At 35.4% G+C, this 26250-nt stretch overlaps 3 protein-coding genes across 4 annotated transcripts; 2 read left to right on the forward strand and 1 right to left on the reverse strand.

Annotated features, from left to right (window-relative positions):
- The first annotated feature begins 19768 nt into the window (after positions 1 to 19768).
- tob38 (topogenesis of outer membrane beta barrel proteins 38) lies at positions 19769 to 21693 on the forward strand. 2 transcript variants are annotated; one of them, XM_011396222.1, is made up of 3 exons: positions 19802 to 19894; positions 19958 to 20337; positions 20413 to 21531. In XM_011396222.1, the coding sequence occupies exons 2-3, from the start codon at positions 20110 to 20112 to the stop codon at positions 21205 to 21207; spliced, it is 1023 nt and encodes a 340-aa protein (XP_011394524.1). In that variant the 5' UTR covers positions 19802 to 19894; positions 19958 to 20109; the 3' UTR covers positions 21208 to 21531. The 2 variants fall into 2 exon arrangements, with proteins under 2 accessions (XP_011394525.1, XP_011394524.1); XM_011396223.1 differs by having other exon boundaries at positions 19769 to 20337; positions 20413 to 21693.
- A 569-nt stretch (positions 21694 to 22262) lies between these two features.
- NCU01402 (indoleamine 2,3-dioxygenase) lies at positions 22263 to 23989 on the forward strand (the record flags this gene model as incomplete). Its single annotated transcript, XM_955489.1, has 2 exons — positions 22263 to 22732; positions 22909 to 23989. 2 exons carry the CDS (start codon positions 22263 to 22265, stop codon positions 23987 to 23989), a joined length of 1551 nt encoding a protein of 516 aa, XP_960582.1.
- Positions 23990 to 24044: 55 nt separating this feature from the next.
- NCU01403 (GPI anchored protein) lies at positions 24045 to 26179 on the reverse strand. The gene is made up of 2 exons (XM_955490.2): positions 25004 to 26179; positions 24045 to 24883 (listed from the first exon to the last, which is right to left on the reverse strand). Exons 1-2 carry the CDS (start codon positions 25728 to 25730, stop codon positions 24258 to 24260), a joined length of 1353 nt encoding a protein of 450 aa, XP_960583.1. The 5' UTR covers positions 25731 to 26179; the 3' UTR covers positions 24045 to 24257.
- Between the last annotated feature and the right edge of the window lie 71 nt (positions 26180 to 26250).

Genomic DNA, 26250 nt, shown 5'->3' on the forward strand with positions numbered 1-26250 from the left:
GGTAGTAATAGTAATAGTAGTAGCGGCGGCGGGTTATTCGTCCTTTTATAGTATAGGAGGGGTAGGGGGTTTGTATTTTAATTAAAGCGAAGTTAGGTATTTAAAAATACTTTTATTATCCAGCGCTAATATAACGGTTATAATATCTTTATTTATAGCCGGAATTTATAATATTTATTAAAAAGAATAGACTATTTGAAAATCCATATATTTTATATTTATTAATTTTCTTTACGGGGGTAGTAGTAGTAGTAATAGTAGTTGCGGCGGCGGGTTATTCGTCCTTTTATAGTACGGGGGGGGTAAGGGGTTCGTACTCTAATTAGAACGAAGTTAGGTATTTGAAAATACTTTTACCGTCTAGCGCCAATATAGCGGTTATAATATTTTTATTTATAGCCGGAGTTCGTAGTACCTATTAAAAAGAGTAGATTATTTGAAAGTCTATATATTTTATATTTATTAATCTTCTTTATAGGGGTAGTAGTAATAATAATAATAGTAGTAGCAGCGGGTTATTCGTCTTTTTATAGTACGGGGAGGGTAGGGGGTTTGTATTTTAATTAAAACGAAGTTGGGTATTTGAAAATATTTTTACTGTCCGGCGTTAATGTAGCGGTTACAATATCTTTATTTATAGCCGGAATTTGTAATACCTATTGAAAAGAATGGACTATTTAGTAATATTTCGAATATAGTAAATTATAATTGAATATTTACTAAAAGGGTTAAGTTTATCCGAATAGAATATAGTAAATTAATATTAATTATAATACCTACCTATATAAAATATTATTAGTCGAAGAGCTATTTAGATACCCTTTACCGTAGTAGGTTAGAACTATCCTGGTTGGCCTAAGGGAAGATCTAATTTGATTTTGGAGATATAATTTCTATTTAAGGGCGTAGGTGTGTACGATTATTATATTTAAGTATTAGGCTGGATATAGCTAGTATTTTTACTAAAAGGTAGTAATAGGTTAAGAGGCTATATATTTTTACCGTCGTTGTAAGGTATAGGGGGGGGGGGTTTATATACTCTAATTAAAGCGAAATTGAATATTCGTTTTATATTTTATCTATTTTAAATCCTTTTCTAAATTTATCCTTAGCGTTATTTTTATACTCCTCCTCGGAATTATCTATCTTCACCTTATTTTCTATACCCTTGAATTATATATACCCTTAAAATATAATAAATTTATAAAGTTTATTTAATTTATTAATTTATAGTATTAAGAGATATCCTTTTCTTCATCGGAAGTGCCGCTTTTATTATTAGTTTCTTTATATTACTTCTCTATCTTCTTTAAATTTACTAATATCTCCCTTATCCCCGTATATACGGTTTATAAAATATATACTAATTTAATATTATTTACCTAAATATTTTCTTAGTTCTTATTTATTTTAGTCTATAATTGCTATAATGTGCTTACTAACTAGTTATATTTATTTCGAACCTAAATATAGACTTCTCTTATCGATTCTTCTATATTTACTATTCTACTCTAGATTATCCTTTCTATTATAGCCCTTATACTTTAAATAATTTCTCTATAATTCTATTTAAATAAATTAATTTAATTTAATATATTAATAAAATTAGTAGCTATTTATATTGAGAGTTGGACGTATATATTGTAGAAGTTGCAGTTAATAATATTGTTATACTTTAGTTATTACGCTAGGGTTTCTTCAAATTAGTAATATCTTTCGGAAGCGTTTAGAAGAGGGTAGTACGTATTGGAGGGTAATTATACTACTTATTTTTATATTAATTTGAATAGGGTTAGAAAGGGCATTAATATAAAGTAGCGCCTATTTAATTTATTGCTAGTCTTTGTATCTATTCTATATTACAATTCTAAATACTATAGTTAACTCTCAACGAGGTTAATACGAAGTATAGTTTTTATACAAATTAGGTTTTTGTATAATAGGAAAAACCTATATATCCGGTAATATAAAGGGTAGGTTGGGTTTTTAATATATAAACCTTTCTATCTTAATATATTGTCGAAAATTGCTTACTTATAGTTCCAAAAGAGATTACTATTATTAATTTTGAATATACTAATACAGTAAAGCTACTTCGGATCCGAGTATAGTATATAAAATACTATTACCCGATTAGTAAAGTACCGGGGAATATACCTAATAATATAATTAGTCCGATACTCCCGAAATTTTATTAAAAGGTATAGTACTAATACTAATTCAGTAAAATATTAATAATTTACTGTAAGTAAATTAAAGATCCTCGATTGGAAGTGTAATTATAGTATACCGGGCTTGGTACCCTTAGTATTATATTTTAGTAGAATAGTAAGAATAGTTATTTAAACTAAGGGTTTATAGTATTTTAAAATAGTAAATATAAACGGATTGTTAATAGATTCCTAATAGTTTAATTAATGGGGTTGAAAAATATAATCCTCGTATATTAATTAGACCTATTTAAGGCAGAATTAGATATTATAAAAGGACGGGGTAATATTATTAATTTTTATAGCTATAAAGGGGAGGTCTTCGAGATCGATATTCGGAATATATAAGACTTCTTATAAGTATTTATATTAATATATAATAGTCTAAAAAGGATATAATAAAGAGATCTTCTTACTAGCCCCCTTTATAAACTATTATATATTAGATTGAATTGCCGGTTTCTACTTTACTATAATTCTATTTATATAGCCTTTTTAGCCTTCTTTTATTCTTTTTAGGCCTTCTTCCTAAACCTCCTCCTCTTCGAAATATTATTATACTTTTCCTTTAAACGAGGCTTCTTCTATATTAGCCCTAATATATTAGTACTACCTTCGCTATTATTATTATTGGAATTAATATTATAATCGGTACTGATATAATTAAATGAATTATATATAGGTATTAATTGCTCGCTTTAAATAAGTAGGGCCTGTAGCGTTTAGTTTAAAGTTGTTAGGGCGTTTATTAATTATATAAAAGAGTTGGCCGGGGGCTAAATAGAAATTAATTAAATTTAACTATATAAATATAATAATTTAAATTAATTTTACTATATAACGGTCCGCATCTTTATTAATATTAGTTGTATTAGTATATTTAGGGTAACTTCTTTTATAACTTAATCTACTTATAATATTTAATTAATATATAACTACTCTATTAAATCCAATTTATTTACAACGAACTTACCTATTACTATTGTAGGGAGGACTAAATTAAAAGGATATATAGGGAGAATTAGGCTTAATATTTAATATACCTATTTATAGTCTTTAAAAGAATTATAATATTTATAGGAATTTATAATAATAATATTAAAAGTAAGCCTATAAAGTAATTTTACTAGTTTCAATTTAAATCTATATTCGTCGAATCTTAATTTATTTATAGCGAATTTATTTACTATTATTATAAAGAAAACTAAGCTAAAAGAATATATAGGGAGAGTTGAGTTTAATATTTAATATACCTATTTACAATCTCTAGAAGAATTGGGAATAGGACGATAGAGGACTTTCTTACAATTTTAATCGGATATACAACTTTTCGGTAATATAATATTATAAATTAAATAAGTTATAAATAGAAGAGGCAATACTAGATTAATACTAAGCGTAATATAAACGGGTAGGACTAACTTTATTTCTAGAAACTCTTTGTAAATTCGGTTAAAGTTGAGGACGGTCGATAAGTTTAAATTGGAAGGGATTTGATTTATTTTGTAACTAAGGATAATTACTAAAGCGGCCGTAGGTAGGTAGTATATAGGTAGGCAACCCCGGATATTAGATTATATATTCTAATATATAATACTAGTTACTACCTCTATTTATTAATATTATAATTTAATATTATATATATATAAAGCCCTCTTAATTTACTAATATGGAATATTTTAATATATTAATTACTTTAATATTCGAGGGCTCTGTATTTGTCGAAAGGCTAGCGTACGAGTATAAATTATAGAGTAGACTTATTAATTTCGTACGTTACTAATTTACTAAGTAGGGAAGGAGGACGATCGATTGAGTTTTAAGCGCTATTATATAGGCCCTTTTTAAAAATCCTTACTAATTACGATATCGCCCCCCCCCCTCCCTAATATTATAATCCTATATCCGTTAGTCTAATACTACCGAGTAGCTATATACTACTTTAAATTACTATTATAATTAATATAGAATTTTATAATTATATAAATAAATAGGATAATTGCTGTTATAGGTTTAATAGCGCGCTAAGGGGCAAATAGTAGCTGTTCCATCTTAATTAAATAAAATATAAAAAATAGGAAAATACTAGTATAAAGGCTAGTAAAAATAAATTGGGTTTTAGTATTAGGGAATTATTAATACTAGTAGTACTATTATATTATTAATTATATAATTACGGGCTATATTATTAAGTAGACGAATTTAGTCTTTTTTTTATACTATAGGCTTATATAGAACTAGTTAAGTAATAACTCTCTTTACGGCTACTAGTATTAATTTATCCTCCGGACTATACCTTTATAGTAATATTAATATAATTAATAAATAATAAAGCGTCGTATCTAAACTATAGAAGCTACCTTAATTATTCCTAATAAAAAGTAAATAAATTATTTATAAGCGCAATTGGACTTTAATACCTCTAAGCCTGCTAATATAAATAATTTTATTATTATACGCTACCTTCTACTCTAATTAGAATAATTTAATTAATTCTAAGTAATACAACTTTATATTCCTAACCTCTACTATTAGAAGTAAACCTAAAGTACCTCCTAATTATTCCTTCCCCACTACACTACTTTCTATTTTAATTATAGTAATTTAAATAATTCTAATAAGAGTAAAACTAGAAAATCTATTACTTTATTATCTAACCCTCTTCTAGGGCTGTATTAATTAATAAGGACCTTTAGTAGGAGGGGGGGATATTGTATAGGGAATTTCTATTAGTAATTTAATAGAATTAAAAACCTATACCCGGTTACTAAGGATATTTCTATATAGAGATATATTAATATTTATACTAGAGGTAGGAATTGGGTATCCCTTATTAACTATTATTTAGATCCGCTTCAACCTAAGATTAATAATATAATATTCTAATTAGAGTATTAACTTATTACGTATATTACTAGAGCCCCTATTTAATTGTAGCTATTAGTTGATAGCTACTTACTAGCTATATAAATCCTCTTATAGGCTACTATAACCTCCGTAGGCATCTTCCTATCTATTAATCTCTATAATACTATTCTTAGTTTTATTATACTAGAGATTATTAACTAAAATAGACAATATAGTACAAAACCGCTATACTATATAAGTGTATTTGTATAACGGCCGTTTATTAAGATTTTTAGATTCGAGTATTACTATATTAAAGTTTGTAGTATATTGGATTATTTATTAAGTAAATTGGAATAATATTTTACTGGTCCTATCCGTTGGTATAATTTATAGTATACCCTTTAATACTTTTTACGAATTATTATCGTTAAAGTCCTCAATAATATCCGTTAATCTTTCAAAAAATATTTATACTTTAATTATATTAATATTAGTTATTACCGTATTAGGATAATTCTCTTTAATAATAAGCGGGTCGTTAATATTAGGTTAGGTTATTACTATATTAGGATAATTCTCTTTAATAATAAGCGGATCGCCGACGTTAGGTTAGGTTGTAAACGGGTTAGGATGATTCTCTTTTGTAATAAGTGGGTTGCCGGCGTTAGATTGGGTTGTAGGCGGGTTGCGGACGTTAGCGATAGGCGGGTTACTAATATTAGGTTGGATTATAGTAGGTTGAGTAATAGGGTTACTTATATTTATATAGTTAATTATAAATTTAATATATATTAATTTGTATTAAGTTTTATTTTAATTAGAGTATGTAAGAGTTAGTTATTCTTCGTTTTAATTATAGTAAAAAACGTTTTTTACTATAGTTAGAACGAAAGGGATATACTATTAAAATTGGATTTATTTATCGAAATTAATATTATTATTAAGTATTATATTATTTTATACTAAAACTAATTTTTATAAATCTATATCGTTAGGAATTGTTTAATTGCTAGCCGGTAAATTATAGGGGTAGTCCGCCGATATTATACGGCTAATTCGCTTTAGGCCGACCCGTAGTAAATAGAATTCTAATTATAAATTTAATTTCTTTAGTTATATCTAATATATAGCAACCCCGGGCAATCTAGTAGCATCCTTAGTAATAATTTCCTACGTGGTTAAAAAGCTCCGTATATATTCTAAGGATGTAAAAGGAGGCTTCTAACCTAAAAGGGCTATAAGGCTAACGTTAATTTTATTAAGATATTGCCGGTATAATATAAATACGGAAATATAGAACCTCTATACTATAGTTATAAATAGTATAGTAAGGTTATTTTTATATTAGTCGGTTATTACTTTAATAATTATAAAACAACGGAGCGCCTACTAGGTAATTTCTTTAAGTATTTCCTTAAAGGCCGTATTTAGAATATATTTAATTAGGGCGGACAAATTATCGTCTTTAGTTTAGGTATAATTAAGATCGGCAAGTAGATTATAAGAGTTAGTATATTGAAATACTACGTTATTATTAAGGGAAATAATATTATTCCTAGTAGCGTTGTTTGAGGTACTAGCTACTAGTGTTACGGAAGGAGGTTACTTACGTAATTATTTTAATAGAGTAGAAGGGGGGCTATTCTCAAATTAAACTTCGGTATAGGAATATTTTATTTTATATTTGTAAGATATTAATAAATATTAAATTTAGCCCTACCGGGTTTCGCTATAATTAGAGTAAAGGGGGTCGTTCTAATTAGAACGAAGAGGGTATATTATAAAATCGAAATTTATTTATTATTAATATTAGCGTACTTTCGTTTCAATTTATATCTATATAATAGTATATTGGTTAGGTTGTAATTTAGGTTAAATTTGTCGTCCCTAGGATTTATTAATACTTTACTCTATATAATTCGCTTCTCTTTCTATATTTATAGTATTCTAGCGTTATTACTTTAGTAGTAGTTCTTCTAGAGGTTATTGAATTACTCCTCTAATTTGCTAATTATTATACCGTTCCTTACTTTTGTAATAGAAATATACTACTTGTAGGTATCGATAAATTTCTATACCTTTTTAATCCGTAGCGCTTCCTTAGCTTTCGAGTCCCTAATAAGATATTTAGAGAACCGATTAATTACAACCTTCTAGTTATTTATATTTAAGCTGCTAAAGATCTTATATATAATTTGGAGAATATAGTCTATTGAGGGTAATAGATTGGACCGATTAATAAAGAGAGGATTAGCTAATATAAAATTCTTATTTAGGATAGCCTAATTAATATTACGCTTCGCTTCGAAGTTGGCTATAATTGCTTCAATTAAGAGAAAATAGTATTCCCTAATACGGAAGGCCCTAGTAGAATTGAAGGCGGTTATATTGGTAGGTAGCTCTACGACCTACACGTATTAGTTAAACCGATGTAATAATATATATTTAACGGCTTTATATCTAAGTAAGGTCCTAAAATTATTTCCCGCCTTAGGGGAAATACCTATTATTTCTAAGCTTAAATTCGCAATAAATTTATAAATTTATTATATAGACGTTAGTTTTCGCTTTAATTAGAATTAGTATATAGGTAGAAACGCTACTCTAATAAAAGTAGAATATATTTTATAAAAAGTATACTCTTCTATTTAATTATAAATAGTACTATATACAGTAAATAAATATTATTAAACGCTTTCTTTCTAACCAATCCTATAAAAACGCTTTATATACTATAGAATTATATTTTAATTCTATATATAGCCGAACCTAATACCTACGTAATACATTATATAGAGGTTTAATTTAATTATATATATATTAGAATTGAGTATAAGAATATTAACGTCTATATACAGTTAGTTCTAGGCTGCAACGATGCAGCTATATTCAACTTACGTCTAATTGGAATAGATTATCTCTATATATAGGCCGACTTTATATAGGATAGTATAAAGCGTCCTATATTAATTAATAAATACCCTACTAAATTTCGCTCTAATTAAAGTCGGTAAATCTAATTTTTAATTAAAATAAAAGTAAAAAGTTAATTGTATTTATATTTATATTTAAGGCGAATTAGCAACTATTAATACCCTTTTCCAACTATTATATAATTTAGCGTATTTCCGAATAGTCTACGTAAATAAGGGCGACTTTCTAAGTACCTAATATATTATATTTATTTGGTTACTTAGTAGTATAAAGTATATATTAATAGTAAAATAGGTAAATATATAAAATAGCTTACCGTCGAAGTTTAATTAAATTAATTTATTAACAGTTTTAACCCCCAATATCGCTTCTTCTTTATTACGCAAAACCTCGTCGAAGATCCGGGCATATATTTCCCAATTACCCCTCTAACGTTTTATAGCCTAAATGCCCTTTAATAAATAGAATTCCTATATCGCTATTTATTGCTTAACGGCGTTGTCCTTAAATATTAACGCTTATATATAAACGTTATATAAGAGAAATTACAATAGGTAGATAAAAGTAAAATTTAGGGAAATTTAATACTCCTCGTCGGTAGTGTAGGGTATTACTAAGTCTTCAATTTCGTACTCTAGTAAATTTATAAATATATCTTTTAAAAGATTATCTGTAATTCGGATAATTTCCTTCTGCTAACGGTAGTACCCGAATTTAATTTAATAAATTAATATTAATAGTATATTAGAAGAAAGGTACGTTATTGTCCTATTAGGGAGGTGTAGTGGGGTAGTTATACCCCTATTTACAATAATAATATAATTCTCCTAGAGGATTTCTATTGTAGTTTAGTAGACGGTTTTACTATTGTCGGTAATTGTATCTTAAATATTGGGGTACAAAACCTACTATTAGTAACCCTACTCTTTGCTAATCTTATATAATTAAATATATATAATATTAAATGTTATAGGGTTAATAATATATAGGGGGTTACCCTAATCGTACGAACCCTTATTTCTAAAACGGAAGAATTCTAATACGTTATACTAACCCTTAGGTAGGGTAAAGACCTTAAATAGGCCTGCCCCCTCTTAGAGTATAATAGTAAATATTCGGATATTAGTAATATAATTCAATATAGGCGTTATAAAATAAATTAACTTACTTATAGTAAAGATAATTTATATCGCCTACTATACTAACAAATTGCAATTTCAAACGAATTAAACTTTATTTAAAATAAGGACCTAGAATATCGGGTCCTTTACTATTATTATTTGGAGTTCCAACCTCTACGGCCTTCTATTCTTTCTAAAAGCAATATATTAGTATCCACGCCTTTTACTTTAATTATAATAGAAGATTTACCGGCCAAATTCCTCAAATTCTTTATCCTCAATAATAGTATCTATATTCGCTACGTCCTCATCTTCGTATATAATATCCTACATACTACTTTTAAACGGGTTTATAGTATATTATCCGGGTTTCTATTTAATAACCCTATTATATAAATAAGGAAGTATATTAAATTCTAAAGGCCCGTTAATTTTAGGCTTATTCTTACCCTAGTATATAGTAATAGTAGAGTGCGAATATATAATAATATTTTTAACAGTATCGGCGGAATACTTCTATTCAACCTACTCCTCTATTAAATAATTGAAGCAGTCCTACGTAAGTATCCTCGCTCTACGTAGGTCGTTTTTGGGTACGTTATTAGTAGTATCGAACTAAACTTAAAATATTAAATTACTAAAGGTATTATTAAATTTAATAAATATTTAGGGAATTAGCTTAAATAGTATAATAATAACGTTTGGATACGTATTGAAGGGCTACTATTTATATTCCAATTCTTTAAAACGATAGTACTCTATAAGGAGTATTATATTATAAATAAGCGTTTTACTAGTACCTACCTTATTTGCTAATATAGCTCTTTATAGGAGTAAGTAGAGTATATAATAAATAGTATATATATTTATAGTATATTAATTAGTCTTTAGTCTCGCTTTAATTAAAATACGAAAAATATAAATTAGGTTTTGCTTTAATTAGAATAAATAGAATTAATTCTAATTAAAGCGAAAGGGGAGGATGTAATATTAATTTGGATTTACTTATAATTTAATAAGGGAGTAGGTATTGTAAATTAATCCTATTAATTTTCTAATTTATTTAATTGTACTAGTCCGTATAAGTTTTGTAGTTGAATAGTTGAGGAGATTCTTCTAGCGCTAGTTCGGTAACTTTACGCCTAAAAGTATAGGTACCCCTAAAAACGAGATTAGAATTAGTAAATTTCTTCGCCAATAGGTACTTCTATTATACTAAACCCTTAATAGCTATTCTAATTACAATATTATTCTTAACCTTCTCCTAGGTAGCCTCCTAAGTATTATTAGGTATTTAAATATATTAGGTAAATTGGTCAATTATATTGTTTATAGCTATTAAATAATCTACGTAGGTAGGGGTATTTTTATTGCGATAAAATAGTAGAAATTACTTAATATTTTGAAATAGAAGCGTTATACGGGTTAGTTGTTACTAAGTTTTAAAATCCTTAATATAAGTAAATAGTATACGTATATTGAGGCGTAGTATTAGGTCTTCGCTGAAATAAGTATTAATTGTAGTAAGGTCTTTAGTATTACGGCGATTTAATTTAATATTAAATATAATCTTAGAATATATATTGTTTGTAATAAAGAACGTATTATAAATATATATCTTTACCGCTATTGGATCTAAACGGCCGAACCTCTTTAACTCCTCTTTAGTTAGTTTATAAATATTTACTATAATTAATTTACGGTAGTCCTCGCGGATAATATTAGTAAATTAAAGGGCCTATAAGGATTAAGTATTATACGGGAATTTATTATCTTACTTTACTAAAGAAGTCTCTTTATTAACGGGGAAGATATACGGCCTAGGAATATCCTCCTCTTTAATAGTAATATATATTGAACCTAACGTAATATTACTATATTAGCGCGTATTAAAATATACGAATATTTAAAAAATTCGCACTTAATTATTAGTATAGTAGCTACTATACAAAACAACGCCGTCCTCTTTAGTACATTTCGAAAAGCGTAGCAGGCTTTAGTATTTCGGACGTATTAAATAATAATAGAGTATAATAAAGAGAATTACGCAAATCGATTCGAAAATTATAACCTTATTTAATTTTATTTCGTTTATTATATTAAGTAATATTAAATTTTTGCGCCGGACGGCTACGGTATAGAACGGAAGGGAGGATATTTTAACCCTCTCAATAGTATATATTATATATATATATTAGGAAGAATCGCGGAATAATTCAATATACTTCTTCTATATAACGTATATATCGGTAAATTTAATATTTATTTAATCCTAAATATTATATAGCCTCTTAAAGTAGGTTAATAGCCCAAATTAATTGGCTATTATAAAATAATTAATAATAATATATTAAAGGGCCTATATAGTAGGTATAAGGATAGATATATATAGCGGGTAGCGATTTTATAGGTTGGTTTTACTTTAATTAGAATTAGGAGTTTTAATTTATATAATTAATTCTACTTTAATAATAGTACAATTATCTACTCTAATAAAAGCGAAAGGAGGTATTAGAAAAATTTATAGTTATAATTATAATATTAATTGAGTATTGTAGCGTTAGAATACCCTAAGAAGGAAGTTGCGTCTACTCTATTATATTTCGAATTGATATTCTATTAATATATAAATTGCTGGCCGGGGATTTGTATATTTTTAGCCTACATAGTGCTTAAATTAGTATACCCTTAGAAAGGCCTAGGTTTTCGATTAATAATATTGAATTTAGTATCTAATAATTAGGTTAGAATATTAAGTAAAATAGCGTATATACGGTCTAAATTATAATACCCGGCGGTAGGTAGGTAGTAATTTCGAATTAGAATAGAGCTTCTATATTTGGGGTAACTACTATTATATTTCTTCTTATCTTTATACTAGCTTAAATTAGAGTATAATAAAGCTTATAAAAGACTAAGGTTTATCGATTCGATAGTTATATATAGTATTAATAGGTTTTAATTTTTAATAATAAAGTTGTTAAAATTATCCCTACTAATTTTAAACGTAACTTTAGGCCTAACTTTATTCAAGGATCGTCCCTTCCCTATATTAGCAATACTAGTAATTTTTACGCTTCCGCTTATAAGGGATTACCGACTAACTAATTTCGTTCTAATAATAGTAAATTTATTACTAAATTTAAATACCTTTGCTTTAATTAGAATTTATCGATAGATTATAGAAAGGAAGAAGGAGAGGAGGAGAGAAGGAGAAGGAGGAAAGAGGAGAAGTAAAAAGGGAGAGGGAATAGGCAAATACGCTAATTTAATTAAAATATGGACTATATATTATATAATTAATTAGTACGTTTACTATACCTATTTACTATATAAAATAGAGTTTAATTAGAATATTTACCGGCCGCACGAAATAGACTCTAATTAGAACGAAAGTTGGGAGAGGGTAATTTAGGAAATTTAATTAAATAATAACTATATTAGCTATTTGTAGTATAGCTTTATAATTCGAATTAGAGCGAAAGTTATAAGTGGGCTACTAATTTAAAAATCTTAATAATTCGGATATAGCCTATAGGTCGCAGGGTTAGTTATATATAATAGGGTGTAGCAACTATCCGTATATTTAGTATATAAATAATACTTTAGATAGTAATTATATTAAGGATTAATAATATACAAATATTATAAAACATAAGTCCGATTATACAATTTCACTTATTAACTCTAATTAGAATAAAAGTTACTAAATACTTTTAGGACGTAATAGTAGAGCCGTATAGAAACTTTATATTATAGGCTACTAATTAAGTAGACTACTATAAGATATTAGTTTTAATAAAGTTTAGTATAATTATTATTTAAATTTACCTACTATTATTTTCGTCCCCTAAATCGAATATTTCGGATACTCCATTACCCTAACTATTAATAACAATAGGATTGTTATCTTTATAATTAAATAGACTAAAATACTCGTAGTTTTCCTCCTTTTCTAACCGAACCTCCTTAAAATTAAATTATCGAAGGGTACCCGAAAATAATTTGAATAAGCCGTTGTACTATAGATTTAGCACATTAAAATCATTCGGATTTGAAAGTCTATAGCGTCGTAATACAAACCTATTCCTATATATTATATATATATAATTAATAATATTGATATCGGTTAATAGATTAGTATATCTACTATTACTAGGTCGCCCGAATTCTAATTCAACCTCCTTACGAATAACTATAATAAGAGGCTCGATAGCTAACAACTCTATAAAAATTAATTTAATATTGTACGTCGAATTCTTATAGTACTTAATATTTAAAGTAAACGAACGATTAATATACTCTATCGTTAGGTTAATCTCTTTCTACTAATTACTAATTATAGTATATTATACTAATTTAAACCTTAGAATAATATCGGACAATTCTAGGTTAGTAACTTCGGGTTAAAGGAGCTATAAGAAATAAAATATCTCGGGCCTATAATTAGTACCCTTTCTACTATAGAAGAAGAGTAGTAGGTAATTAATAATTTGCCGGAGTATTTCGTAGTTACTAAATTAAATAATATAAATAAAAATAAGTAATAACTAAATAATATATAAGTATTAATAAACGCTATAGAATTATATATTAATATAATTATCGCCGCCCCCCGGGTATTTACTAATATATCCCTATAAGGTAAAAACTTCGTTATAAATATAATCGAACTATATAAATAAATAGGTAATTCTATTAGCCTAAAAGGCAACCGCAATAGTAGCTTCGATACTATTCCGACTAAGCGTAGTAGGATTTAGGAACCTGTTATTAATAAGATTCTATATTAAAAAAGTAAGAATTTTAGAATGAAATATATTATAAAAGAGTCTTAATCTATAGTAGAATTCGGTTTTGAATTGTTTTACCTTTTTAGCCCTCCTAAGGCCGTAGGTATCTTATTTTATAAGAGGTTAAAAGTACTAAAAAATTAAATTAACGAAATTTATTTTAATATAGAAGAATATAGGGATAGAAATTATCTATTGCTTATAATTGTATATACTTTATACTTCTAATTATATTAATATAATTTTACGAATGTATAATATCGTCTTCTAGTTACTATAGATAAGGAAAAGCCTATCGTTAAATTGCGTTTAATTTATATTAAATAGGTCGAGAAATAATCTATTATATAAGTGGTAGATACTAGCGAATTTACCCTCGTTCTTATTAATAGCGGGCGTTTGAAGAATATAGCTTTTAGATATATAATATTATTTAACCCTAAGGAAGCGATAGGCGGGAAAAGAGCTTTATTCGCCGATAAATAGAAAGAGGGACTTTAGTTTCTCTATAACCAAGTAGTTTATAGCGGGGCGAAATAATTGTAGCGTTTGTACGAGAGCCGGGATAATCTAATATAGTCGGAAGGGAATAGTAGGCCGAAATTGGTCGGGTTGGAACGGGCCTTAAATATTAGGATTACCTATTAATAAGCAAATTGTAAAGTTATGTATTATATCCTATCGGCTAGTGCCTAAACCTTAAACTATATTTAAATAATTGTAGTTATTATATATAATAATAAGAGTAGGGTTAAAAACAATACGTTTAAGGTTAGCCTAGAAGCGTTAATATAAATTATAAGATAAATAATTAATAGTACTAATTATTGTAGAAACTATAAGAGTTTTAATTATTATTATAGTCCTAATATAAGATATATAAATATTAAAAGTAAATAAGGTATTTTAGATACGCTTAGTAATATTATTAGTATATAAATATAAATTTATAATTTATAAGAAGAAATCGGATTTGCCGGGGGCAACGATATATATAATAATAGCCAAAATTATGTATATTATAGGCGAAATATAATTGCTATAACGAGCTCGTAGTCCCTACGTTTTCTTATAGGCGTAGGTATATTGTATTAAGCCCGTAAGAAGTGAATATAATTTAAGTGTATATTTAAATAGGCTGTTAATATACTATTTAATAATTAATATAATTTATTATATATTGTACAAATTTGTAATATTATATAATTAATCCCCTTATAGAGCGGAAGAGGTATTAAACTTTGTAAAAGATAAGAATAGGTTGATATATTTAGGGAGAAATATTAATTCCCGACGGAGGCTCTTTATATTATATAAATTACTCTTATTACTAAAATATATTATAATGCCGCTATAATAGAGAATTTTGTATATATAATTATTATATAGTATATTAATAAGTTACTTAATGTAGAATCCTAATAGCTAGTTATTATTTTAAATTATTTTAACTTAATTACGGATAAAGGGTTTTAGTATCCCCCTAAAATATAAATATATTTAATACTTTTAAGTAAGATGAGTAAAGTATTAGTCTTAATTAGTAATGCTTAAATTACTCTAATCCTATAGCGGTAGGTTATATTTAATTAGATTTAGGGAGGTTGGAGGGCTGTAGTAAGGGGTTGGAGTTAAAACTCCGGGGTTTAAATATATATAAATTAAATATATTATTATAATTAGAATATTTAGGAGAATATTAAATTTAAACGAGAGGAAGGGCGAATTAAACGCGAACGTAAAAGGATTATTAAATAAAGTTGGAACGGCTATTTCTTAGAACGAATAGTGAATTGTATTGGGTGAATTAGGCGTCGTAGGTTTATGTATGTTGTTCTAATTGGAATTATAGTGAATGAAAACGGATAAATCACGTATTGCGACTTTAGGGGTTTCGCTTTAATTAGAATCGCGGAGAACGAAAATAAATATATTACGTATTGCAACTTTAGAGGTTTCGCTTTAGTAAGAGTAAATAATTAGAATTAAGGTATATTTTAATTCTAATTAGAATAGAGTTCAATTGCAATAGTTAGGCCCTACAGCGGCTAACAGTCGAAATACTCAAAATTGGCTTAGACCTGCTACCGTAGAAACGGGTGGGGTGGGGTGGTTTTGGAGGTTAGTAGGTCTAATTGAGACTAGCCCCAGTTAATTGTAACCCCAACCCATCCCTTTAATAGTAAAAATTCAACATTTTAGCGCGGTAGGGGGCTCCAGCCAATCGCTTCCCCCCCATTCCTAGTATATAACATCTATACCTATACAAATACCTCGATTTCACCAACTTTTGCAGCACTTTTATTATTACACTAAATATAGAGAGCGGTTACTGCAAGGACAACCAATTAATTTAAACCAAGATAAAACTATCTCCACATCACTAACGTATATAGGCTACCCAGCAGCGCTCCCACTTACAAATCGCCATATTACATATAATACACCCCAGTAGAATCTAGGTTCTCGTACTCTTTACTATACAAGAGGGGGAGCTATTAGTCTTAAAAGCAATTAAAGCTCTATACCTCAAAGAGGAACATATAGTACAACTGGCTCGCTTTGAGAACCGTCCTCTCTCATATCGTTTTAGTATAATTTCCCTAATATTAAATATTAGGGACTGTTTTAGTAAAATACAGTAATAGGTAGCGTATTTACTATAAAATACCTAAATCTTATTAATTAACTAGCTTCGAAAGTTAATATACATAGTCTATTACTTCCAATTAAAGGGAGCACCAAACGGCTTCTCTCTCTAATTGAAAAAGAGGTTGGCTATAATAACTTCTATATAATAATAATATATTATTAGTATAGTATATAGTAAGGAATCGAATGCAAGTAATATACTAAGGTAGAAGTTAGTAAACAGTACTATAAATAACCTACGTCGATAGCGGTAACTATATGTATTATACGCATACAACTAGTCACCTACATCTACCCTATTTATAAAACTATTATATACTTATATAACTAATAATATCTAAACTATTTTACATCCCTTATTACTAAAGTAATTTCTTATAGCGCCCTTACACGTAGGATAGCGGCAGTAAGTACACTTACGTATCTTATTCCTAATATATTATATAAATAAGAAGTTCACTATTTAGCAATCTTTTATATAGAAGTATACTACTCTAATCTCCTAATCTGCATTTAGCGGGGGTTACTTACCCTTTTTAGAACTAAGAACCGGCACATTTAATACCGCCTAATATAGCGCCCTAAATAGTACCTTCTCTTTCTTATTATTAATTTCTTGAAGCTTAGTAAATTGCAATATCGTATAGTTGGAGCGTATTATACTAATTATTGTAACATTCTTAATATAAAGGTAACGTATAAGAATAAAAATAGTAAAAAGGTTATTGGTAAATACGTAATAAATTAATTAATAAGGTGGGCGGGGTAACCCAATTACTAACTCTACTACTACTAATTAAGTCAGTATTAACTCGCCCTATTAATATTCAATCAACTAATTATTAAACAGATTTTAGTAGAAAATACTATATATATTTATTCAAATTAATAACGCCAATCGTATTATTATACTACCTCTAATTATAGAAGTAACCGCCGGCCGTAATAACCTAAACTTTAATACCCCGCAGTACCAATTTATTGGGGATATAGACCGTTACTATACTTCTACCAATATATTTTACTATCTTTTTATTAACAACAATATATTATAACGGAGTCCGCAATTTAAAATAGACTCTCTAAATATATCTATTAAAATCGTATACTCTATCCCAAAGGGTAAAATCGTTTTAAATAGGATCCTACATACAAAAGCGCCTTAGAAGTATTTCGAACCGGAAGAAAGGTATTTAATTATAGACTAAGTAATTCGGATACCCCTCTCTCTCTTACTAATATAAAGGGAGGTTAACCTCTATATAGAGACTAATATATAATAAAATAACGAACAATATATATAGCTCTGTAGCGTAAGTAGATACCTAGTACGTCTTGCGAAAGTAAGGGTTATCCTCGCCCGGCAATAAGATCTTACGAAGGTTGGTCTATTATACCTATTATTCTACTATACGAAGGAGGAAGTATTAATAGAATACTAATAATATAGTAATAATAGTAAGAGGATAAATAATTTAGTATATAAACGTACCGCTATTACTCCGAACCGTATTGAAGGGGAAATATTAGGTATTGATAAAGTCAACCCGAAGGTCTATAAGTTCGTAATCGACGGTAATGGTTAAATTACTGGGTATAGTATCAAGGAGTTCGCTTATTAGCCGGTAGATATATTACAGGTCCTAATCGTTAGGCCAAAGGAAATTTAGAAGCTTTTCGCCCGGCGGCTTAAGGTATCCTTCGTTACAGTCATTATCGTTGCAATTGTTGTTAAAGTTAGGTATAAAGTTACTCTTATTGTTATTAATATTTAACTTTAATTTATTAGGGAGAGGGAGGATATGTAAGGGCAAGTGGTCTATAGGGTTAATACCTACTAGCGGGTAGGCTAGTACAAACTAGGCTGGTACCGGCTAGGCTAAGCCGGCTAGTACTAATTGGGCAGTCGCCTTACTAGGAAACGAATTCAAAATTATTAAAATATCTATTTTGTAATGCTTCAATACTACACTTAAAGATCTAATAATAATTGCGTTCAATAATGTATTGTGGTAAGTCTATCTTGATACCTTAACACACAATGCAAAATCGCTAATTTTGCTAGCAAAAAAGGCACTTTTATCATCGGCGATCTCGTACATAGACAGGGTTACTAGCGAATGCTTAGCGGTATCAACAAGTCTCGTTATACTGCTGGTAGCTGTAGACCCGCGCTAAAATGTATAATTTTCACCGTTAAAGGGATAGCGGAGCAAGTGAAGGGTGGGAGACTGTGGGGGCACCCTGAATCTTTGGCTCTGCACTGCAGGGCTGCATCTTCCCTTGGCCCTCTTTATCCGCCCAACTGCGACGACATGCGTATCCGCGGCTCCGGGCCAGGGCCCCAGACACGGCCCGGGTTTGACTGTTCTTGCTTGGGTTCATGGGTACGCTCCCAAGCCTTAATTTTCAGTAGTGTTTCGGCTGTTTTGGTATTGTAGTACGTTGAGGTAGCGATGCGAGCGATGGTAGCACTTGTGCAGTGTCACTGAGAGAGCAAAGGCCTGACAGCTCTTAAGGGTCGAACGACGGTGGAACCACAATGCTGCCATTCCCACATGGGCAAGCTGCATATGCGTTGAAGACTGAAGCCGCAAAATCCGACGACCGGGCCTTTCATGATATTGTCACATAACGCGGCAGACTATCCCGGTCTCTCCACTGCGTGGCCATTGGAAAACCTGCCACGTTTGGCGCGAGATAACTTCCTGCGGAAAGTTTGGCTTCAAGAGCCGTCGCTTCGGGGGCGCTAATCAGCAATGAAAGAGAGACAGATGGCGACGAGAGAGCGGCAGACTCGGTGGGATGCCCAGCCAAACGACCAGCTTGATTGGCGTTTTGAGGTGATTGCGTTTTATTGCTTTGGTGCTTCCATCTTCGGCTTCAGCCTCTGGACATTGATATTCGCTGCACCAAGTCAGATATGTCAATGGCGGCAGGGCGGTTGAAGATGAGGGAGCGGTGTGATGAAAAGAGATGGAAGCACAAAGTTCTGGTCGCTGCAGGTACGCGACGGTAGTGTGGAGAGGAAGAAGCACAAAAGCTTGGGCCATGTTATGCTGTGGACCAGTTGTGGGTTGGCTCACCGGCGGTATTTGTGCGGCGTCGGTTCGGTGAAATGCAGTTGGTGATTTGCACGCCGAGGCGAGGCCGGCCCAGTGACCCACCTTCAATGTGTCCGTGCCCCGACCCTATCCACCACCGACCCGCGCGCCCGGTCCTCCACTGTAGTCTAGCCGGCCGCGTTATGGAGACACGGAAGAGGGAACCGAAAAGGTCCACCATGTCGGGCACCGCGTAGCCAAGTTTTCGAGCTCCGGCAACCAGACGGCATGTAGGAACATCCACATGTCATCATCCGCTTCATGTCCGGAACTTGGGATACTAACCGATCAAGCAATTTACCGCTCCATCCGCTCGAAGTCCTCAACGTGACGACATTCTACACCCCGCTCGTCCTCACTGTCGAAAGCCAGGAAGCGTCATCGCTTCAGTTGTCGCATCGCAATCCTACCACATCGATCGTACCAGGTCGATTCGCAACCGACCATGGCGACCACTTCCGCCGCCGCACCACCTCGAAAGTGGTGGCAGGTCCCTCGCCCGCTCCAGAAGGTCTTCGATACATTTCCTCTTCTCGCCTACGACGTCAACGCCCTCCCTGCTCGAGCACAGTCAGCCACTTCTGGTGACCTTCCTACACTTTATGTCTTTTCAACCGAGGAGGAAGCGCTACTAGGGGCACCGAGCTTCAACCCTAATTGTCTGAAGTGGCAGGTACGTACTCTATCAAGATTTCTCACGGATGGCCAAGCGGCAATATTTCTAACTCTTTTCTCTCACATCAAATAGGCCTTCCTCAAGCTTGCCGGCGTCAAGTTCCAAATCTTGCCCTCGACAAACCATGCCTCACCTACCGGCGCGCTCCCATTCATCCTTCCAACAAGATCGTCCCCTACCGATGCCCCGTCGCCAATTCCATCCTCCAAACTCCACGATTACGCGCTCAAGTACGGTACCTCCAACCCTCCAGAGGTGTCAGCTTTAAGGCTCGACGCCTACCAAGCCCTCCTCGATGTCCCTATCCGAAATGCCTGGCTACAGGCTCTCTATCGCGACCCCGAATACACCGATCTGCTGGACAGGTTCTACATCACGCCAGCCTCCTCCTCTTACTGGGTGCGCGGCGCACTCAGGCACCAACTGCGTCGAGCAGCAGAGACCGAGATCCTAAAGACCGGACCCGGTGGAGCTGCTTCTACGGCGGTATCTCTACTAGTAGATGAACACTCTGTGTACAGAGCGGCTGTGCAGGCGTTGGAAGCTTTGGCAACATTGCTCTCAGAAAGTAAAACTGGGTGGTTCTTTGGAGCGGAGACGCCGACAATTTTTGATGCAAGTGTTTTCGCTTACACACATTTGATGCTCAAGTATATGAGCGACGCCGAGGGCGAAGTAGAGGGAAATATGGGTTTTATTTTGGCGTCCCGGAAGCTAGGGACTATGGTCAGGAGTGCTGGATCGGGAGAGTTGGAGCAGCACCATCGCCGTTTGTTTGAGCTGCTTTGGCTGGCAGATTCAAACGCTGAATTATTAGACGCAAAGGCTCGAGGGAACAAGCTGCTGCAATTTCAGCTACAAGCTTGACATGGAAACTCATGACGAAGGCTACGACAAAAGTAAATTATACAACGTTTGTAAGATACTCCGGATAAACAGAGGGCAACCTTATAGATAGATACCCCGATGAACCTTGTTGTCAGGTTGGTTCAACAAGCAATCAGGGCAGTGTTGGGATGGAACCAACACGAGGCAGCAATGTTGATCACCGGTGACCGGAGTCAGTGGCCGGAACCATTCCGGCCAAGTGGAGTATGATATCGGCAAGCTGGGGCCGGCTGGGGCCGGCTAGGGCCGGAGCAAAGTGGGGGTTCGCCAGTTCCCATTACTCAATCTCGGTTTTAGTAGTTCACCATGTGCACACCGACACGGACGCCTGCTGACACGGTGCAGCATCATGGCTTCGTTCATGTACGGGTGCGATGCAGACCGGGCCGAAGTGTGGATAGCTGAGTTTCACAGTTTGTTGTTATCGACGCGGAACTTGTTCGGCCAACCGATGGTCAGAATGATGGATGGGACGATCCGTTTGACCTCTCCAAACAAAGACACTCGACCACATTGTGCCAAAACTATGCCGCAACCTCTTGTTTTCTTGTTCCGACGACATAAACCCTTATCAACTGCAAATAAAGGATGGAAAAACGCCTGCCAGATATCCTTGCGACGTTCCTCGCAGTTGCCCAACTTGTACTTCATCTCTCACATATACTCCCTTGCAGCGGAGGACGGATGGAAGGCGGGACCAAAGACTTACTGTAACATACCCTAGCTCGCCTAGGTATCTCTACTAGTAGCTATTGTCTCCTGCGAGTCGTCACTTCATGACAAAGAGAAATCGGCCTTGGAACTGTAATGGACAAGCCATGGAAGGCAGGTTGGGTTGATGGTGACACGAGAGGCCGGAATCCATTCCGGCCACGGCCTATATAGGCGCAGACACACGGTCGTCTTTACGTCTTTGAACCTACATCTGCATCATTCTCCACGCAGCCGAAGACTTAGTCTCTTTGTTTCCGCTTTCTTGACTTTAAAACAACCATCACCTTAATCATCTATCAGTTACCGACATCAACCACACAATGGGATCCCAGGGAAAGGACACCGCTACCTACCACGACGACTTCCCCATCCTCCATGACTCTCGCCCGGACGATGTCTCCATCCATGCCTTTATGGTCTCTACCACCCGTGGCTTTCTCCCTCGTATGGACCCCATCGTGACCCTACCCGCCGAGTTCGACCCACTTGAATCCATCCTCCAACGCATGCCAGTCACGACTGCATCTGGAGAGCCAGGCCTACTTGCCCAGGGCAAAGGGCAGCTTGGCGAAGCTGTCGACAAGGAGCTACCGGACTTGACCGAGTTTGTGGACAAGTATAGGCATGACCTACCCTTGATGAACGCCTTGTACCGGGATTACTCGTTCCTGGCATCGGCCTATCTGTTGGAGCCGTGCCATGAGAGGTTTGTGATTGGGGAGGAGTATGGGTTGGGGAGGCAGGTATTACCGGCAAATGTGGCGAGGCCGATTGCTAAATGTGCTGAGATGTGAGTGCTTACCCTGGTTCTTTTGTCATGGACAACAGCTGTCTTTGAGTTAAATGGTTGCCCTTTGACTCTTATATCCTTTCGGGGTCACTTCCAACCCACTACTCACCCTTTCGTCTTCCTCCCTTCCTCACTTGTGATTTCTCCAATAACTGATGGCCTCTGCCCCAACAAAGATGCGAGTTCAAACCCTTCATGGAATATGCCGGCTCCTATGCTCTCTTCAACTACCGTCTTGTCGACCCCTCCCTCGGCTTCTCATTCTCCGAACCTTCCAATGTTCGCCTGATCCGCGCCTTTGAGCATGGTTTGGACCCCACCTCTTCAGAAGCCGGTTTCGTTCTCGTCCACATTGACATGGTCCGCCACTCTGGTCCGCTCGTAGCCGGCGCCGTGGCCTCTCTGGACGCCTGCCGCAGGTCTACCCTCTCCTCTTCGTCTACTCATCCCGAGATGACCGAACTGTCCGCCCGCCAATCCCTCAATGTCTCCCTGTCGCAGATGCTAGCCGCCCTGAAGAAAATCAACGCCATGATGGAAACAATGTGGAAGCGCTCCAAGCCCGACGACTATACCTCATTCCGTACCTTCATCTTTGGCATCACCAAGCAGAGTATGTTCCCCAACGGCGTCGTGTACGAGGGTCTTCCGGACTTGAACGGGAGGCCGCTCTCATTCCGCGGCGAATCCGGAGCCAACGACTCGATGATCCCTCTCATGGATAACCTCTTGCAGATCCCCATGCCTGACACGCCGCTAACCAAAATCTTGGACGATTTCAGGTCGTACAGACCTAGCAATCATCGGGCGTTTTTGGAATGGGTGAAGAGGGGCAGCGAGGAGGTGGGGTTGAGGAGGTGGGCGCTTGCTCTTGGCGATAGTGGTAGAGGTAGCAATGATACAATGACCGAGGAAGAGAGGGCTGAGGTGAGGCACTCGCGTAGCCTTTGGATTCAGGTCCTCAACCAGGTTCGTGACTTCCGTTGGCGCCATTGGTGCTTTGCTAGGGAGTATATCCTTAAGCAGACCAGCCATCCGACGGCTACGGGGGGTAGTCCGATTGTGACGTGGTTGCCGAATCAATTGCAGGCTGTGATGGGACATATGATGGGTTTGTATGAGAGGATGGGTGGAGATGAGGCGGGTGGCTTGGGTGAGGAGTGTAAGGATATCATGGAATTGGTGAGGAGACAGGATGAGACGTTGAAGAAGGAGGTTAGGAAGTACTGCGAGGAGAGGGGGGTGTCTGGCGCCTAGGCCGCATAGCCGGTTCGAGGAGGTGGATGATGACTCTTGACTTGTTGGGAGCGTTGAAATATCTGGCGATGAATTTGGTTTTGTTAATTTGCCCCATTAAGTAACACCGCTCTAAATATCATGATATGCGCTAAAACCCCAGAGTGATGCAACCAACATAGAAAATCGTCTACCCACATATACACATATTCACATTGATCATTATGAATCCAGGTTCGTCGTCGCTCCGTCACTCTTTCACCTCCAAAAAAAAACTCGTATGGCCGAATCAGAGCATCATCCCCCCAACAACAACCGCTACCCCAACAATCACCTCTACGCCCACAACCTCCCTCGCCGCCCCATCAACCAGCGGCGCAGCCGGCGGCTTGGTATGAGTAGGCAACTCCTTTGCCTCCGTCGCCGTTGCCAATTCCCCCGAGGTGGGCGTGATCACCACCGAGCAACTCACGCTTCCGCAAGCGTACCCCCTCGGACAACATCCCGGCAGTGGCCCGGCCTCTTTTCCGCACATATACCACCCGCTAGCGCACGTGCCTGTCGCAGAAGTGGTTGTCGGCACTGCGGTAATGGGAACCGCGATGGTCTGGCCGTTGGTGTTGATGATGGTGCTCAGCTCGATTGGAGGGCAGTTGGTTACGCTGCAGTCGCGGCCGGTTTGGCAGCAGCCGCCGCCGGCGGAGGCGAGGCAGGGGTAAAACCCTGTTGGGCAGTAGTCAAGGGAGGTGCTAGACGTAGTTGGAGATGGGCTGGTGATGGTGGTGGTCGTGGTGGTGGTCGTGGTGGTGGCGATGGAGAGAGAGGAAGTTGGGCGGACGGGAGGGAGGACGGCTGTTATGTCGCTTGTAGTGGTAGCTTCAAGTGTGCTGGTGGAGGAGGTTCCTGCCTCGATGCCTATTGTCCCACAAAGTCAGTACCTTTACTCTTGCTGTTATGGTGGTGGTACGCCAAAAACAAATGGTGAAGGTTCTTCAAGAAGGGAAACAAAAGAAAAGGGAGGAATAGATAACTCACATCCAACACCAGCACAGACAAACCCCGGCAAACAACATCCACCCCCAATCTCCGACGCGCATCCCATGTTCCCATCCGCACACGTCGACACCGACCCACCGCACGTCGCCCCCGCCGGACAACATCCCACCTTCCCGAGCCCAACATCCTCAATCTCCACGCACGTCTCCGACGTCCTACAACAACTGTTCGGGTAGCCAATGCGCGCGCAGCTGACTGTGCCTTCGGGGCAGTTCCATTGCCGATGCTGCAGGCGGGCGAGCGCTTCGCGTGAGCGCCGGAAGAGGGACCATGCTCGCTCTTCCTCCTCTAGCCTTTGCTGCTGAGAGCGGTGGTTGTGGTTGGCGAATGGTGGCCGATAGGAGATTGGTGCTGAGGAGTTTGCACGGAGAAAAAGCGCATCTTGTTCATCGGCTAGACGGCGGGCAGCGAGGACGGAGGGGTTGACTTCTGGGGCTTGTTGCTCCTCGGCTGATATGGAGTTCATCCGCAGGGGAAGCGGGCGGTTTGGGTCACCACTATTGGGGGAGCTACTGCTGCTGGAATCGGCAAAGGCGACGTAGTGAGGGTGGAATTTCTCGTTTTGGTCGGGTGACATCTTCTTGATTGCTGTGGGCAGTTGTTGTTGATGATGATGATACCCTGAAGCTTGTTGTTGTTGTTGCGCCTGCGCGGCTTCGAGGTGGGCGGCTATGAAGAGCCATAGTGAATGTGGGAGGAGACGCATGTTGACCGTTCGAGTCTGCTGAGTTTCGTTTTCCCTTCCTTGCCTCTTCCTTTTTCCTTTCCTGCTCCCTTTCTCCCACGTTGTTTTTTGTTGTTGTTGTGATTATTTGGTGTAAATTGGAAATCTTTGAGAGAACAAGAATTGAAGTGTTGCTACTCAGCTCGCACGCAGCCTTAACTTTTGGGTGGCTGGGAGTACCTCTATGGACACACACCCGGACCCGGGCTCCCGGGATACCTTGCGAGCGGTGAGAGGTACAATCACCAACCTAGTCGAACACGCCGGACGCGTGTTCGCGTGATGAGTGAGCCGCAAAGTAACCTGGAGAAGGCTCGAGAGATCTTCAGGTTTAGATGACTTTTTCGTGTCACCAGGAAGGAGAACAAAAAGTTGGGGTGTCTCTAAAGAAGGCAAGACTCCTCAAACGTAATCAATGTTGAAGATCGAGGTTGGTTGCCGTGGACACCTCCGAGCCCAAAGAAACAAACTGCCTGAATGAGAGAATCAGCGTGCGCCAAGT

Source organism: Neurospora crassa, linkage group V, assembly GCF_000182925.2.
Source record: "Neurospora crassa OR74A linkage group V, whole genome shotgun sequence".
Taxonomy (NCBI): domain Eukaryota; kingdom Fungi; phylum Ascomycota; class Sordariomycetes; order Sordariales; family Sordariaceae; genus Neurospora; species Neurospora crassa.